The sequence below is a fragment of the Argopecten irradians genome, chromosome 1, assembly GCF_041381155.1.
Source record: "Argopecten irradians isolate NY chromosome 1, Ai_NY, whole genome shotgun sequence".
Classification (NCBI taxonomy): Eukaryota; Metazoa; Mollusca; class Bivalvia; order Pectinida; family Pectinidae; genus Argopecten; species Argopecten irradians.
Window position 1 is genome coordinate 35,087,530 of NC_091134.1, and position 19,501 is coordinate 35,107,030.

Consider the following 19,501-nt stretch of genomic DNA (forward strand, 5'->3'; position numbering starts at 1 on the left):
AAGAATGAATACAGTATATGCATTAATAAGGTGATACAATATGTATATTGCATACTAATTAATGATTACAACATAACAAAGATATACAGGTCTATAGGTGCATTTTTGAAATAATTCAACATTAAGAATACACAATTCCATATTGCCTTTATGGTTACATAAGGGCTATCAGTGATTTTCTTACTCAATAATTTCAGGGGCCTACCTTTTGAATTGGGATAATATTACATTTAATCTTTCTTGAAACATGTATATTTTAGAGAGTTTTTCTTTATTTGGGAAAATATTGACATAAAATTAGTAAAATTACTCTAGGGGAAGGGGCCTTTATCACTGTCTATAATTATATATTTAAGCAATAAAAGAATGCCTTAATTATCAACTTGATAAATTAGCTATACATATATCAGTCGTTCTAAAACAATCTAAAAGGCTAATATCATACAAAGATTATGTACAATTAACCAGTAAGATATTATGATTTTGTTTTTACAAATAAAAGCGTTTACATTTGGTTTTAACAGATTTAAATGAAACAAACATCCTGTCGGATAAAGTATGAAGCAGACCTGCAAGCACAATTCTCCGACATGATTTTGTTAGAATAATCCCTACATACATCACAATGAATGAAAACATCATTCACACAAGTTAAATGATTTTGATTTTACGATTATTTTGATAAAATCTTATTTGAGTATACATGTACTTACTTCTCTCTCTGGTACAAATGAACTTATTCCCCCTTTCTGCACTCGTGGAATTTTGTATGACCTCTCCTGCAATTAATTAAAAGAAGATATAAAAGTGACAGTTGTAACATATACGTACATATCATCTTAAAGACATATATTAATTGATATTCTACTGATATATATACGACACTGAAGTAATTGTAACATTTCAGTTCATATATTGAATAGTCTGAAAAAACAAGATCCAAATATAGAGATATTGATAAATGGCATGGCTTTTAGTAATAGTTAAATTGTCTTTTTCAGCAATTTTGTGTAATCTATGCAAGTTTATCCATAAACACTCCTCACTTTCTCTATCCTATATATAGATATAAACATAACACATGCAACATATTGCATATGAGCGATCAAGGGCATCCTAATAACATTAGCTGTAAATTTAAAGTCTAATTAAGTAACTATAACTAATTAACTATGGTAACTTAAACAACTGTGTAAGTTTTAGCTAAAATGTATAACATTTTTTTTGGAAATTTGATCACATTTCCACATCACAATTTTGCATCCATGCCATTTTGAGCAGGAGAATAAATCTATATTCCCACAAAATTAAACTTTTAAAGTTAATAATAATCACATTATTTAAAACTTAAATACCCTTTTTGTCCACCTGTTCATAATAATAAAGTATAGCTGGAAAACTGTTTCACCTAGCTGTCTGTCAAATGTATTTGTCATCTTTGTTTAAAAGTATCCAAACTATGACAGGTTAGTACATCACGTGACAGAATGCTGGATTCTGATTGGCTACACAGATGGGTACTATCTGCAATAGTGCCCGGGCAAGCGGGCACTATTGAAGTGGCGCGAAATTGAATGTGAATGTATTGTGACGTCACCATTACATGACGTCATTATAACGTTGCGCTTCGACCAAGACATCAAAATGGCGGACAGGCTGTTGTGTGCGGGGATGGAAGCAAATGTTGCTTTTCTACAGAAGACAGTTCACTCATGTTCAATATTAATCTACTTTTAATCTTTATGAAGCTGAATCACGTTTTATAGAAATACAGATTTCTGCAACAATTCATATGTTGTACTTTTAATGTAAAAACGTGGTGTGGAAATTGAGATAGCGTTGTGAGGTGTTGCTTGACGTGCTTCTGTTACGATGACATGAAAATGGGTCTCATGTGAGGGTGATGTACTAAACCCATTATGGCCTGTTTGAGAGGGCACTATATTGCCTCAGAGTATTGTCTCGTGATAGGATATTCCATCCCTCGCCATTACTATGAGGCAATAGTGCCCTCTCAACCAGGCCATAATAGATAATTAGTCAACACTACCCCTCCCCCTCCAATTCCATCTTTACATAATCACAGAGTTATTCCCCTTGGGGTTAGGTATTAATTGTGATATCATTATATCATGTGTGAAATTAACTTGTTTTCACCAAAAAATATGAAGTGTCGCTCACAATATAATGACGTAATAATCAATATCTGGGGTAGGACTGGGGGGCACTCAATTGTGGCAATACTGGCATGGAAAACATAACCTACAAATCATGGAACCTGCAGTCGAACCACAATTTTGTGATTAATTTTATTTAAAAAAGTGTTGTTTAAAGTTCACATATGAGTGCAGAATCTGTTTTCACTGTATAAGCATTTATTTCACATGTATGAGAGGTTTTTCCTTCCTTAATTAAGACTAAATTATTATCATATTATTCAGAATATTTTTTTTTTGTAAATCTTTCATCTGTAAATCTGATATTGCAGTGTTATCAATAATACATTACAGTTAAAACTCTTTCTATAAATTTTATAGATACATTGTACCTATATATACATATGTATAATTTTCTTTTCATGCAGTTACTGACTACTAGAAATTGGTTTTCAAATCATCTAATGTCAAAGTGTAAAACCCCTGTCTGATCATTTTACAGTTTCCAATTCAAACTTTTATGGCTGTCGTATAATAGAAATCATAAAAGAACAAGGAACAGACAATAAAAATACATTTCCATAACACTCCTGGCCATCATACTGACACTTGTTGGTGGAAAGTTATGGCCCTTGCCTGGCCCTGGTCAGAGCCTAAAGCATTCCAGCTTTTACCGATAGACAGTCTGTCTCCAATTCCTAAACAGCTGACAATCAGCTGATCAGAACAAAACCTACATAAAACATCTTTTAAGTCATTCAACCATACAGAGGATATAGGTGAGGTAGGTATAGGGTGGAGGTTCAAGGAATATATGTATACACACGAACATAGTCCCATAGGTAATCATATATAAATGCCATTGACCATACAAGATATAAAACAGCTGACTCAGCAGATTCTCATGATTGCTTGATCAGCTGATGGTCAAGGCTTTTAACACTGACCGACATCATTCTGTTATAATCAATAGCACTGTGGTTTGGCTGGCTGACCACCAACCACCAAAGCTGTTGGGTTGAACAAACTGACCACAAAAAAATAACAAAGTGTAACATTGTGTAATTGTGCCCCATACCAGAAAACTGGGTCTTTATAAATTTAAATGCTCATGTAATTATATGTATGTCATAAAACATTGTCATTTCCTTTATTGCTATTTAATTATATATACAAAGGGATATCATGATGCTCAGACAATTATCCCTATAGGTGGAATTAAACACATATAAATACCTCCATCTACGCATTAATTTATCACCATGATGACTCATAATAAGACAATCTAAATTAAGTATTATGAATTTATCTTCTTGCTACATATTTACCTCAACCATACAGAAAAAAAATGCTTGGAGTCAAAGCCAATAATTACATATGACCATAATCCAATGAGAAACTTTCCTTGTTTTACCATTGGTCATCATATGAAAATTTTTATCATCTTCAGAACAACTTTGCTTTCTATGAATATAAGTTTGTATGATCTAATTTTTAGTAATGACCTTGACCTTTTGTGATTAACCTTAGAGTACAGCCATATATTATATTAACCTTAGAGTACAGCCATTCTTTGGAGGTGGAGGAAAGCCAGAGTACCCTGCAAAAAAACTATTGTCTGTGGAATGTGGGGGTTTTCGAACTCGTTCATGACCCTGAGGTGGAGAAATTAATGTGAGCCCCTTGGTGGCTTCAGTACAGTACAACATCCAGTACAGGAAGGGATCAAATTCAGTACAGCTATGTGTATACGTATATATCGCTGATGTAATCGCCGGTGGTGTGATATATGCCTTGGACAGTGTCAGCTGCGTGCATACATGTATACATCATGCAATCACTTACCGGTATTACAAATGTGTTAGCGAAGGGATAAAAATTCCTTGCATCTATAAATCATCCAGATATTTTATTACTTATGGAAATTGCATAGCACTCAAAATAATAAAAAAAATATCACAAAACAATAACGGTAAAACGCATTGATCTTGAATAGCAAAAGCTTGGGAGAGTGATTTCAATTACATTTGATGAAAACATCATAGATTTAGGACTTTTTTAAAACACAGTTTTAAGCATTCCCAGACAAGGAATTTATGTACTTAGTCAGACAAATCTACGTATAAATTACTTCCGAATTGACAAGGTAGATATGGCGACAGATATTTAATATCAAGAGACCAAATTGAATATCAAGTACACCAGATTATTTATCATTTGAATGATATCATAATGGCTTTCTGCTATACAATTTATTTTATGTTATGCAGAGATAGATTTGGAATCACTGTTCCTTCACCAGCAATTTTACATCTATAAAACAAATGGAATAGAGTCGGTCTATATTATGACTATCCAAGAGACAAAGAAATACTAAATAGCCAAGTGGTCCTTATACATAGGGCAAACTGTGCTAGAATTGCCCATTTGGGATTCTAGGAAAATGGTCTTATCAAGCAGGTGGTGTTTATACAGAGGTAGTCAGTAAGGAAGGTTTGCCAGTAGATGGAGATGCAATAAAGCAGACCAACAATGAGATCCCCTCATTTCATGGTGGACACCAAACAAAGACATTATGCAATCATGAGTATAAAAAGAATTGGAATTTTCACAATAATAATTCCAGGTCTATATATCACAATACCTACCATTACTTCCTAATCACCTCGGACACATGTTACTTGTGTAATCCGAGTCTTAAAGCACACACACCAACAAAAACATTGATAGGGAAGCTTTTGTTCTGACCAAAGTGTCCACAAGGTGTTTGGTTTATATCCTGTTGAACACTGATTATTCAAACTATTGTTTGAACTATTGGATAAAATATTGTTGCTAGGCAGAGACTTCGGTCCTTCAGTTAATTTGCAGGTGTCAGACTGGTCATTTGGTCAATAATACTGACCATTGGTCAGAACAGGTGCCCTAGGTACACCACACAAAGGCTTTGTCAACGGATGGCATAAATGACTGATAACAATAGCACTTAACGTCACAAGTTAATTAACAGCAGTATATCGCACAATGAATTTAATTGGCATCACCTTGTTCACAAATTTGTCAATTTCAATATCATAAAGTGTCAATTTTTGATATGAACGATCGATGCTTATCCAAAATCTACATATGGTGTTTTCTTATAATTGCTTTCCATTATGAACCGTAGTACAGAGCCTCTTCGTACCTTTACCACAATTTCTTTTCAACGTAATCATTCCTCATGATATCTTATTTTCATTATTTCACATAGTGTAATTATGTAATTACTTACCGGTAATGATTTTTCGGATTTGTATTATGTGTTAAGGTCAAGTTTGTCAGCTGAATATCATAAAGTATAAAAGATTACCTCCCCCTAGAATAAAGCTTTGGAGAAAGAGCTAGACTACTGTAAAAGTAGCATTCTGATAATATTAGTAAATAATAATACTAAAGGATTGGGCCCAATCTTATAATATTAGTAAATAATAATACTAAAGGATTGGGCCCAATCTGATAATATTAGTAAATATTAATACTAAAGGATTGGGCCCAATCTTATAATATTAGTAAATAATAATACTAAAGGATTGGGCCCAATCTGATAATATTAGTAAATAATAATACTAAAGGATTGGGCCCAATCTGATAATATTAGTAAATAATAATACTAAAGGATTGGGCCCAATCTGATAATATTAGTAAATAATAATACTAAAGGATTGGGCCCAATCTGATAATATTAGTAAATAATAATACTAAAGGATTGGGCCCAATCTGATAATATTAGTAAATAATAATACTAAAGGATTGGGCCCAATCTGATAATATTAGTAAATATTAATACTAAAGGATTGGGCCCAATCTTATAATATTAGTAAATAATAATACTAAAGGATTGGGCCCAATCTGATAATATTAGTAAATAATAATACTAAAGGATTGGGCCCAATCTGATAATATTAGTAAATAATAATACTAAAGGATTGGGCCCAATCTTAAACCTTACTGATTAAAACATACAAATATTTACGTGTTATTTAACCTTTTGTTTTTTTTACAAATACCCAAGTACTGTTTTTTCATTACTTTATTTTATTTGTCAGAAAGTCTAAGACTTAATTTAGTGGTCTTTTCTGACAAAGTCCTCTTAGGGTCATAAGTTCAAGGCCAAACTTGGTAAGTCTGCATGACAATGGATATATAGCTGTAAAGAGGGCACATGCAGTACTGTATAACATCATTATAAAACAAAATTGTAAATATTTACATCTTCTTTTTCCAAATTCACTTTATTTGAATAAAACACAAATTACCTTTAGGTACAGTGATTATTATGGCTATATAAACAACAACAAAAAACAACCACTACCATCTATCTTCCAAACCAACAATTCAAGATATGTGGGTTAATGTAAAGTGTCACCATAATATACACTTTGTTTAAATAATTATACATTTCCCTTCAGAACCTAGATATAATACATGTGTCAGCAGCAGCATATATGTATGTAGACCACTGCAGAGAGAACTGCATGGCCATTTTGTACTTTAGCTGCTAGTCTTTAAATTGTTTTCTTATAAGAAATTGTGTGATTTATATTAAAACAAAACAATTTCTGTTCTATAAACATTTATGTATGGAAGTGGCAATTTTGGTAGGCCATGTTATCAAATCATTTTTTTTTTTCCAAATGCTCAAAGTATAGATACATTTTAGTTTAATTAGATTATGCAAATGAAATTATCAAAATCTAGCAAGCTGGCGCAATTTTCCTAGGTCATATACCATAAAATTAATTTTCAAAATGGGATAAAGAAAACAAACATTGCATCTCTACATGCAATCAATTCAATTTAATGTTCAGTCTCTAAACATAGACAGACCATTTTTGGTTGTGGAAATGCATTTTGAAGCCTATTCCCAGAACGTAGAAGGCTGATCGACGAACCATTTTATATTGAACAAAGTACAGAATTTATTTTTTATTGCATATTTTACACTTAAAACAAATATTTATATCTGTATCCCATCCTGATCTGATAATTGATTGAACCGAATATATCCCCTTAAATTATTGATTATCTCCCCTTTGTTTGAGATTTGGGTCAACAGCTCCGTGTAGAGATAAGATTTTAGTGATGATTTTACGAATTCAGAAACGGGCAAATGTTAATCAGGTCAAATTATATTCATATACTTTTGTTGCTAAATTGCACACAACCAAGACAATCAATATAATTTCTTTCTACACCTTCTATGCTGTTGCCTGTGGTGCGATGTTTCTGATTGTAAATGTTTGACGAATCACCAGTACAGTATTTATTACAAGTACAGTACAAGGCTGGTGGTGTTACCATACTGTACAATTATTTCCCTGGCCGATTGTGATGGATACAAATTGGACAGAATGATGAAGGATTACTAATTTGATAGCTATTGAGAATTTTGTTATTCTGACCTCCTTTCTCGTTATATCCATTAAAGAGAAATTGAGGACCTGTGCCATAATGTATACTTTAATTTATGGTCATTCATCCTGCCAAACCGTGGAGGACTGTTACTAGTTAATTATTATAATGTCAGGGGCCAGTTACCTTTCGATTTGACAGATTTGGGAAAATAGAATATTTATTCTTTACTAAAATACATATATTTAAATGACTCTTTTCTTGAATTGAGAAAATATTAAAATGGTAAAAAACTGAAAATACAGCAAAATTTCTCTTGGGGAGAGGACATACTTTTCTCCATCCCCAAATGCACCCCACAAAGTCCCTGGATAGGTTATTTTGAATTTGTAAATTACATGTATATACAGCTCGTCATTCATACTAATGATAGAACATTAATTTTTCAATTATTTTGAGAATTTTGAGAACTTTTAAAGTTGTTAATCAATACTGTCTCAGCAGAGTTCTAATTCTAGGTTATTTGCCCCTAGTTTGACAATTTGTATATAGCTAGAATCAAGACATTTAAGAGAGGCAAAAATAATCAAGCCAAATTTTAGTGATGTTTGTAATATTCTAGAGACTCAGGTGGCCAGTCTACAAACATCAGGCCTTCTCTCCATCTACTTATGGCCTTCTCTCCATCTTCCTCGAGGAGTTTCTGCATCGAGAAACACAACCCAGAGACAGTAGAGGACCAAGTCACCATGACATATTAGCTATGTTGGCTGGCCACTGGCCACTGACCACCAACCTGCATCTTGAACAAATGTTCTTAAATGATGCACCTTTTATCTTTTATGGTCACATGAACAAGCATTCTTGATGAAGTTACTGCTTTTGTTTGAATGCACTCAGGATTTTGTACAGCTAGGTCAAAGTTTGTGTGACATAAAGAACAGAATATTTTGATATTCAGCACTATTGCTACTCAACATGAAAGTACTTTCAGCACATTCCTTGTAAGGAAAATCAATATCTGAGATGCTCAGCCATTACATTAACCACATCATCCTTTCCAAATAACATATGGGCTTCAAATTCACCAGTACAAACTTTGGAGACCATGTCTATCACATGTTTAACAAATTGGTGTGCAGGCGTGCCCTGTCTGTTAAAGGAGGCACCATAGAAAATAAAATTTATTTCTTTACACCAAGATGAGGCTCGTGTATCCTAGCAACACTTTTATATGAATCACCTTATACATAAAACATCAAAGCAAAAGAAAATTGATTTAAAAAATTGCTTCCTTAAAGAAAAAGAAAAAAATAAATTGAAAGAGCTATTAAATTAAGTGCTTAAAGTTAAAATGGAAAAAAAAATCTGAATTTCTTTTTAGGGATTCCATTGAAACTAAACAAGATGACCTTGCATAGTTCTACCAGAGGTGACGATGATGTGTTTAGATGTTCCTGGATTCCTGATGATTACATGAAGATGGATGAGACGAGGGGTGGGGGATATGTAGCTAATGACGAACCCACATACCAACCAGTTAAAATTAAACTTAACAAAGCTTTGTTGGTATACATTCTAAGCCAGGGACCATAAACTTCAAATGTTCTGGGAGTGCTTAGGTATTTGATGAGCCCAAAGTGTTTATGCCAAGAAAAACCTTGAAACTTGAAGATATTGAGTGCTTTCTTCTGCACCTCATATTAACAGCATACAGGTATTGATTGCTATGTAATGTTTTTGTTGAGAAGAGTAAAAATTATTTTTGTTTTAGTAAACTTTCTCAGATAAATAATAGCATAATTCGAAAACTAACTGGTTTTAAAGACAACTCTGCCAAATCAAAATTCAACACAGGTTTGAGATATAGAGAATTTCAACTGTTTTAAAGAATGAAGTTTTATTGAGTTAAGTTTATTTTACTTAACGTTCCATCATCAGCTTACAAAGTTCATTGAAATTATTCACCCCTTATATTCATAATGGACTGGTGGTCTAGTCTTTGATTTAGAAGAGCTTAAATGTGTCTTCAGGAGTGATTAATAAGAGTTTGATAGAATTGTCATGTAAATTATTCAGGGTGTCAAACAGTTAGCCCTAAGATGAAACTTTAATTATTGGGCAGAGGTGTCTTATCATGGTTGTCAGTGTTATCAAATATTCAGGGTGTCAAATAATGACCATCATTTTTGGCAATAAACCACCTCCTTATTCCAGGAAATTAACCTTTTATTTTACCCTATGATAAGTTGATAACCCTAATTTTGGGTTAATCCCATTATTAAGGCATTTTATAATGCCTAAAATTGAAAAGTAAAAGATTACAATGATCTATATTTTAGTGAATTATATATATACCTTAGAGTTTAAGCAATACATTAGACACAAGCAACCAAGGAGTAACTTCCCCTTTTCATACCATATAGCTTCAAGATTACATTATTGTCTGCAATTTTCTAGCTCTCCACGTAGCTATGTAATGGACTTTGTAATCTAATTCATTATCCATAAGTTCAAAGTAAGTGAAATTGGCAATACTTCACTTCCTGTGCGGGACCAATCTATTTGTACCTGGCTCGAATCGATACATTGATAACTTGCTATGTGGATGATGGTCAGGCAAAATGACATCATCAGCGGAAAGTTACAGGAGACTTATTGGAAAATTGTATACATAATCAATAAGCTAACACTATATCCTATTATACAATGTATATCTTGTAAAATCGTTCGGCCAATATTACATGCTATATAATTTAACACCTATTTGTGTCAAATCGACAAAAAATTAAAAGCTATCTTACATATTTTTATGATCAAATTACACGAATCGATTTCTTTTTGACATTTTTAGACAAATATGGATCTCATTAAGTCAGTATATATATGTATAGCATTAATGTCAGAAATACAACGGAATCGGACTTCAAGCACAACAATCCTGATGAACTAAACCATAATATATCATACAAACGTTAACTCTCTATGGATTTCTCAGTCACCATACTGTGGGATTCTTCATAATAATATAACCACATTTTATCAATTTCACCCGCATCATCTCAGAAATAATGATTTACGAGACTTTAGAAACCCTCATTACCTGTTTTTATGAGGCATGATGTGGCAGAGACAGTTAAGTTTGTACAGGAAAACAATTGAAAAGGTGAATAATTGATAGCTACAAAAACTTTGCCTAGTTTTAACACTCCTGTAGATTAATGGTGGATAATACCATGAAAATCAATCATATATATAAAATATTTGATGCAGTTATCTCCCTTTTTTACTTCAGGGAGCTAAATGACTTTCACATAACAGTGAACCCTCGAAATTCTGGACACCTTCTATCAAAACCTAAACTGTCCAGATGACAAATTTTACAGACTGCCGAATTCTGTGTTCTTGCAGTCAATATGTAATGATACAGTAATCTGTTCCCTAACATTTCCGTCCAGACTATCAGACTATCGGGGTCAGGATTTCCGTCCAGACTATCAGACTATCTGGGTCGGGATTTCCGTCCAGACTATCAGGCAATCGGGGTCAGGATTTCCGTCCAGACTATATATATTAGACTATCGGGGTCGGGATTTCCATCCAGACTGTCAGACTATTGGGGTCGGGATCCAGACTATCAGACTATCGGAGTCGGGATTTCCTATCAGACTATAGGGGTCGGGATCCAGACTATCAGACTATCGGGGTCGGGATATCCGTCCAGACTATCAGACTATCAGGGTCGGGATCCAGACTGTCAGACTATCGGGGTCGGGATTTCCGTCAAGACTGTCAGATTATTGGGGTCAGGATCCAGACTATCAGATTATCGGGGTCAGGATTTCCGTCCAGACTATCAGACTATCTGGGTCGGGATCCAGACTATCAGACTATCGGGGTCGGGATTTCCGTCCAGACTGTCAGATTATTGGGGTCGGGATCCAGACTATCAGACTATCGGGGTCGGGATTTCCGTCCAGACTATCAGACTATTGGGGTCGGGATCCAGACTATCAGACTATCGGGGTCGGGATTTCCTATCAGACTATCGGGGTCGGGATCCAGACTATCAGACTATCGGGGTCCGGATATCCGTCCAGACTATCAGACTATCAGGGTCGGGATCCAGACTGTCAGACTATCGGGGTCGGGATTTCCGTCCAGACTAACAGAGTATCAGGGTCGGGATCCAGACTATCAGACTATCGGGGGTCGGATCCAGACTATCAGACTATCGGGGTCGGGATTTCCTATCAGACTATCGGGGTCGGGATTTCCTATCAGACTATCGGGGTCGGGATCCAGACTATCAGACTATCGGGGTCCGGATATCCGTCCAGACTATCAGACTATCAGGGTCGGGATCCAGACTGTCAGACTATCGGGGTCGGGATTTCCGTCAAGACTGTCAGATTATTGGGGTCGGGATCCAGACTATCAGACTATCGGGGTCGGGATCCAGACTATCAGACTATCGGGGTCGGGATTTCCTATCAGACTATCGGGGTCGGGATTTCCTATCAGACTATCGGGGTCGGATATCCGTCCAGACTATCAGACTATCGGGTCGGGATATCCAGACTATCAGACTATTGGGGTCGGGATCCAGACTGTCAGACTATCGGGGTCGGGATTTCCGTCCAGACTATCAGACTATTGGGGTCGGGATCCAGACTATCAGACTATCGGGGTCGGGATCCAGACTATCAGACTATCGGGGTCGGGATCCAGACTATCAGACTATCGGGGTCGGTCGTGGTCGGATCCAGATTATCGGGGTCGGGATCCAGATTATCGGGGTCGGGATCCAGATCATCAGATTATCGGGGTCGGGATCCAGACTATCGGGGTTGGGATCCAGATTATCGGGGTCGGGATCCAGATTATCAGACTATCGGGGTCGGGATCCAGATTATCGGGGTCGGGATCCAGATTATCAGACTATCGGGGTCGGGATCCAGATATCGGGGTCGGGATCCAGATATATCGGGGTCGGGATCCAGATTATCAGACTATCGGGGTCGGGATCCAGATTATCAGACTATCGGGGTCGGGATCCAGACTATCAGGGTCGGGATCCAGACTATCGGGGTCGGGATCCAGACTATCGGGGTCGGGATCCAGATTATCAGACTATCGGGGTCAGGATTTTCCGTCCAGACTATCAGACTATCGGGGTCGGGATCCAGACTATCAGGGTCGGGATCCAGACTATCAGACTATCGGGGTCGGGATCCAGACTATCAGGGTTGGGATCCAGACTATCGGGGTCGGGATCCAGATTATCAGACTATCGGGGTCGGGATTTCCATCCAGACTATCAGACTATCGGGGTCGGGATTTCCATCCAGATTATCAGACTATCGGGGTCGGGATTTCCATCCAGACTATCAGACTATCGGGGTCCTGATATCCGTCCAGACTATCAGGATCGGGATTTCCGTCCTGACAATCAGACTATCGGGGTCGGGATTTCCTCCAGACTATCGGGGTTGGGGTCCAGACTATCAGACTATTGGGGTCGGGATTTCCTTCCAGACTATTAAACTATCGGGGTCGGCATTTTTGGAGATCCACTATATTATTACCCAAAGGAGATCAAGTCAAGGTCAAAGTCATTTATTTGTACAAATTTGTATTTCTTCATCTCGAATCAGCTTCACACTACTTACATATTTATAAATAGATTTTGTCAGATCAGGATTGCTAGGGAATGATCCAGACCTTACTGATAAAATTTGATCTTTTCAGCTTTAAAGTCTAGGAGAGGTTAAGTTCAGTGATACCAATTATTGACTAGCTATATCACCATCCTTCCTCAAAGTACTATACAGTGAGCATGCATGGCCATAGTTGCTTTGTTGCTTTGAATCAAAATTAATTTTTTGTCCCTCTATATTCTTCCACAAGCTCTTATATTTACAGTCTCCTATTTTTGAATCAGATCTAGCAGAGAGTGACTGAAGTGGAACTCACAGCTCTCCCTCTCCTTTATTGAATATTTCATATATGTAACAAGAAAATATACAAATTGTCATTTAGATATAACTTCTCCTTCATTTACTGTATATTTATTTTACTCAATAACACAGAACAGATTCAACTGAAAGGCTGTTTATTAAAGTTCAGGTAGTGTTTGTCGAAGGTCATGTGATATGAAAGCTCTACAGAAATGATAAGGAACAGTTCCTGTACAACACAAACCAATTATCACACTGACGTTTCATCCAACAAAATCAATTACTCACATTATACACTCAATGATATCGCACAAGGGTGTAAATTTCTGGCTACAAATTTAAATTTGCTGACCTCAGCAAAAATCTAAGACTGGATTTTCAATTATCTGCAGCAATGAAGTAATACTAACCATCATTTTAGCATCTGTCAAATATAATAAAATCATTTTTTTATGAAAAAGGTTATACATTTATCTATACTTTATACTATATCCTCCTTAAATTTATATCTTTTTTTTTTCAATCATCATGACCCTATGCTGGATTCACATAAAGAATAATGCACAGAGCAAATTCATTATTCCATTTTATTGATAATTTTGTGAGATTGAAAATAAATTCATTCTGACAAAAATTGGAAACAATTCACTAAAACATTACAACTATCAATAGTGTTCTGCTCAAGATCAAAGAAAGGGGAGATAATTCAATAAATGATAAATAGATCTGGTTACAAAGTGTCCTTCCTAAATCCCTCATTCGTTTGACCTTTTAGCTTCTCTCTTTATGACTTTGTGGTATAAATATCATGTTAGTTGTTGTGTACAGTTAGCTGTAGTAGATTTGAAAGATACATTTGAAATGTACAAGCTTTTGATTAATTACCTAAGTAAGAAATACATCTTTTGATTAATTACATAAATAAGAAGTACATCTTTTGATTAACTATGCAAGTCAGATAAGCTTTTCTGAAGGCTATAAAGCGAGGAGGGGTTGTATGATCAGGAATATTTCATCACATTCTAAAATTTGTGGGTAATATATTGTTTCCGACCTGATAAAACAGCATACAGAAAACATCAGTGGGGCTCAATCAGGCAGTCAGACAGGTCTTTCCTTCCTGCTGATTTTATGCTACATATGTAACTTATCTCATTTCCCTACCAATTGTACACCAATATCAAGGCTATAGCATTGAGATGGAAGTGATCTCTTTCATCATCCTCACCTAGATATTCATATAAACTTCCCTGGAATGTTGGGGGGTGAGGGGGGAGCATTGGGAGGAGGGGAGATAGTCTGAAGGGAGGTGAGACACAGGAAGGGGAGCATTGGCAGTGAGGGGGAGGGGGCAAAAAAAAATCGAAAGTAAAAGGGATGAGTATATTAGAAGGAACAGAGAAAGCAGTGAGCAGAGGAGGGGTAGAATGGAAGAAAGAGAGTGAGCCATGGTAGGGAGAGGGAGAGAAAGGGAGGCAGGATAAACAGAGGTGAGAAGAGAGTAAGAAAGGTTCAGAAAGGAGGGAATTGATGTGGAGAATGCAGAGAAGGGAGGAACTGTAGAAAGGGAAAGAAGGATGGCAAGGAGGGTGCAGGCTGAGATTAAGAAAAGGAGAAGAGGAAAAGAGTAGAGGAAAATGAAGAAGAAAAGGGTTAGAAAGGAGGGACAGAGACTATCCAACAGGACAGAGTTGGAGAGGAGTTAGGGGGATTGGGACAGCCATTAAAAGGTGCATAGTGGTGCAAGGCATGGGACTTCAAAGAAAGGGATCAAAGGGTGTAAGACAATGGAGCAGAAGGGATGGGGAGAATGAGAGGAGGAGAAGGAGAGGGAGCAGATGTGTGAGGTGTTACCAGTGGCATTACCTCCCACTATTGACTTCTGAGATACCCCAGTGGGTTGCATCACCATCAGAATGTACATGTATACCCTAGTGTGTGTGTGTGTGTGTGTGTGATACACACTTATCTCTGCACATCACGTGTACCACATGCACGTGTAACATTCACTAGGTCGAACACCAAACACCAGTCGATAAGCTGGATGATGAAATAAGGCCATAACTAATTATCATAGTAAGTAGGATAATCATGGGCTCATCATTCATTAGGTTAGTTTGTTGATCTATTGACTGTATAACACAGGGAACTTAAAGATGACAGTTCAGATGAACAGGTACATTAAATACACAGTACCCGGAGTCAGGTGATATTGTGTATCGTAAGGTATCATCTTTAAAGTTAACCTCTGTGAATTTTACATATCATCTGTTGCCAGGTTAGTTTTTTCTAAACTCTAAACTCAGATGGTATAGACCTATAAAGTCAATGGCTATTATATATTATTAAATGCTTTTTAACTGGGTACATATATATATATAGAGCACTTGAAGTTTTACATGTGCCAGTTTTAGACTAGTATGGCTGCCATACCATTCTATTTATAGGTCAGATTTAAACATAATGAACAATGTAAATAACCTGTCAAGTTCTAAAATGTGTGTCACTGAGAATCTCTAATGGTCGACCAGGTAGTCTTTACTAGTCTATGTCAATGAAACTGCTAGTCTAAACCCAGTCCAATTTTCTTGATTACAAGAAGTCAGGGTTCAGCTCCCTTCGTTGTTTTGTGTCTGACCAAACAGTAATTCAGCCTTGATAGGTCTGGATTGATTGGTCTAACATCCCATTAACACCCAGAATCATTATGGATGTGCCCAGTTTATTTGTAGTGGAAAGTTGGAGTACCCAGAGAAAAATACATGGAACCAAACTCAGTACCCAGAGGTGGAATTAAGGCTTGTGGTGATATGTCTGAACATCTTAACCACACAGCCAGTCCGAAGCAAACAAAGTCACCAAAGTCCCCGAGGCCCCTGCCTTAAGTTACAAACAAGAACTCAGATCTGTGTACATTATTTCTCCCTCAGTCTTTCTAATTGTACGAGTGAAAACACTAATGATATGATTTAATGGATATCATATTTTATGCTTAACAAATTGCACTAACAATATATTCAATAAAATCTTTTAATTATTAATGATAAGAGAATACTTCTGATCCTTGACACTTGATATAAATTGGCCCATTAATTTCGCTTTACAACTCTTGGCACCAACACTACACAAAAACAGCTCTTTCTTCCCACAACTTGCCAAGTATAACTCCAGTTTCTGCTGATTTGTGTGTGTTGTTATGCATTAAATACCGAGTACTAAACAACAAACTTCTCTTGCAATTTGCTCACTGGTACTTTTACCAGAACTTGACCTATAACCTTTCCTTGTCATATAGCAACAGAAGCTGCATCAGACAGGAATATTCTGTGTGAACAGTCCAGGTGACCTTGACATTGCACTATAAAGTGTTGCACTATTTACCAAAATTAACAGATTTAAGTAATTGGGTTGTCAGCATGCTGGCAGAACCAATGCACCTTCACAGGAAATCCATGCACATCTCACACACACACACATCATGTCTCTTCTTACAAACAGCCTTGACCTTTGACCTTTGCCCCAGTTTGAATCAGACATTTATTGTTGGCAAGCACCTTGCAGGGAGTTAAGCAGCATTCACAAGAAATCAAGGAAGAAAGTTGAAGAAAGCATGTTGTCTGTACCATGTTTAGGGCCAATCTCACACCTCACTATTGCACTATTGTGTTCTGTCATATTGGAAGTAATAAGGCTAGAAAGAGGTTAACTATAGCCAATACACATATACACCTACATATATTCTGTAATTATTTGATACAGTTATCTGCCCTTGTGGGTAGGTATACTAAGGGTAGATACTGATTGTTACGTCATGGCATTGTGTTATAAAGCGCAAAGCCATTTTTTTAGGAAATTTACGGTAATTAACGGCAAAGTTTACACACACCTTCAAATGACCCCATGACACAATAATTATTTACATACACACACCTTCAAATGACCCTATGACACAATAATTATTTACACACAAGGGCAGATAACTCTGTAAAAATGTCAATATGGAATGCATAATCGAACAGCTTCAATTTTATAGAACTTTCATAAGTTTAGGTGCATTGATCATATTTATGGACTGTCCCACATGCAGTAATGATAATTATCTAAATATCTGTCAATCAAAATTAAACATGTTTGCTGACCGATTGACCTAATTAAGAAAGGAAGGATAATGTAGTTAATGAATCACATTATTTGTAGAAAATTTAATGAGTAATTAACACCACCAGAAAGTAATTCAAAATCATTTGTTGTGACAGTCTACTGTTATTCAGCGTCAAATAAACATATATGTGCTCTACATACATAAATTTATTAAAGATTTGGCTATAATTAGTCGACATCCACTGAATACCCTTTATGTATCAGGTATTAAATATATTTTTTATCAATCTTCCATTGTGAATTCAATTCTAATGGAATCAGGTAGCCTTCAAATTACAACATAATTACATGAGTAGTATATTAATTAGAAGCAATATGTATATGAATGAGTACAGTACAGTAGCTTTTTTTATGGCACCAGCTTTTTTAAACAGAAAGCTAATAAGGCTTTTTCTCGAAAGGTCACAACAAGATCTGGCCACCTCCTAAGAAGCTTAGAAACCTAGAGGACATTAAGGAAACAGAGTAAAAAGTTTTAGCTAACAATTCCATCATTTTTGTAATAATCCTTTGGAAAGATTGCCTAAGTTAGTTCTGACATTTAAATGTGAAATTACAGATGCAAACTGCAAGATTTTAGTCAAAATGATCAAGCATTGATGATATATATATTAGCAAACTAACAAGCTTTCAGATTGTAGGGACACTTTATTTCAGATCAGGCCACATCACATATGAGACAGCAAGCTAACAAAACTTAAACAGTATAAGGATACTTCGGGAGATTGGAGGCCATATAAAGCCATATAACATATAAGAGAACAAGCTAACAATGCTTTAACAGTATAAGGATACTTTGGATCAGGCCACATCTAAAGTGATTTAATAAAGTGTCATTGAGTGAGGCAAGCTGACTATGTAATCCATCACCTTATATACCAGGATCTAGTGCAGTTATATACAAAGGTCAAGGCCACAAAACTCCAATCTCAGCATATACATATGTCCTGATCTTCTAGTATTTCTCTGACACAGGTAACATTTGTTCCTAGCAAAGATATCTAAATTGGATTTTAAAAAGATTTTGTCATCCAATTGGGTGTTAAGCTGACATGGTGCTTACATCTAGATGTCAGAATAGATTGTAATGAGGGCTGAATATAGGAGCCTCAAGTATGTCCCCATCAAAATATTCTAAATATATCATATTCTTCTGTATATACTCTTGTCAACAATACACAACATTCTACATCCCATTAAGTGGTAAAATGATAGTGACATGATGACTTTACAGTATACAGGTGTCACATAGTATATGACCTCCACTCTCAAGGTCAAGAGAGGTTTTTTAATGCATGACATACTGTTACATAATGTTTCTGGAGAATTAAAGTTACAGATGCAGTTACTTGATAGAGGACATGTGGAGAGTTTCAGGTGGCTATCATTTAACTACTGTATAACTTATTCACCCCTGAAGCCACATTTGAACTGGTCTAGTTCAAAGACCAGAAGAGTTCATTTTGAATTTTCAGGGGTGGATGAGTTAACTTAAATAATGATCATCAAAACATTTTGTTGTTTTTATTGAATTCATATATTCTAATTTTGACTGTACATTTTTTATAACTCAACAGCTCCTGTCTCTCAGGATCTCTCTTGTCTACAAAACACATGTAACCTTTTTCATCTTTCTGTATCATTGAGATCTTTCCATTCCCTGCTCATTATTCATACTAACTTAGTAACAGTACCTATAGTAGTGAAGTCCCAGAGAAAGCTATACAGTTAAAGAGGCCATGACCCAAGAGTGTGAAATTCTTGCATCATTCCTTAATACATTTTACACAGTTAGTGCTTGACTTCATAGTCTATTCACCTTCCCATGCCAGT

The 19,501-nt window shown here is 36.0% G+C and overlaps 1 protein-coding gene across 2 annotated transcripts in view; it reads right to left on the bottom strand.

Moving 5' to 3' along the window:
- Positions 1-19,501, bottom strand: part of LOC138325571 (sestrin-1-like) — a 57,144-nt gene that overhangs the window by 24,103 nt on the left and 13,540 nt on the right. For both annotated transcript variants that reach the window (XM_069271334.1, XM_069271352.1), the window contains one exon: positions 714-779. In XM_069271334.1, the coding sequence (XP_069127435.1) occupies positions 714-779 (66 nt within the window). The remainder of the gene's footprint in view (positions 1-713; positions 780-19,501) is intronic.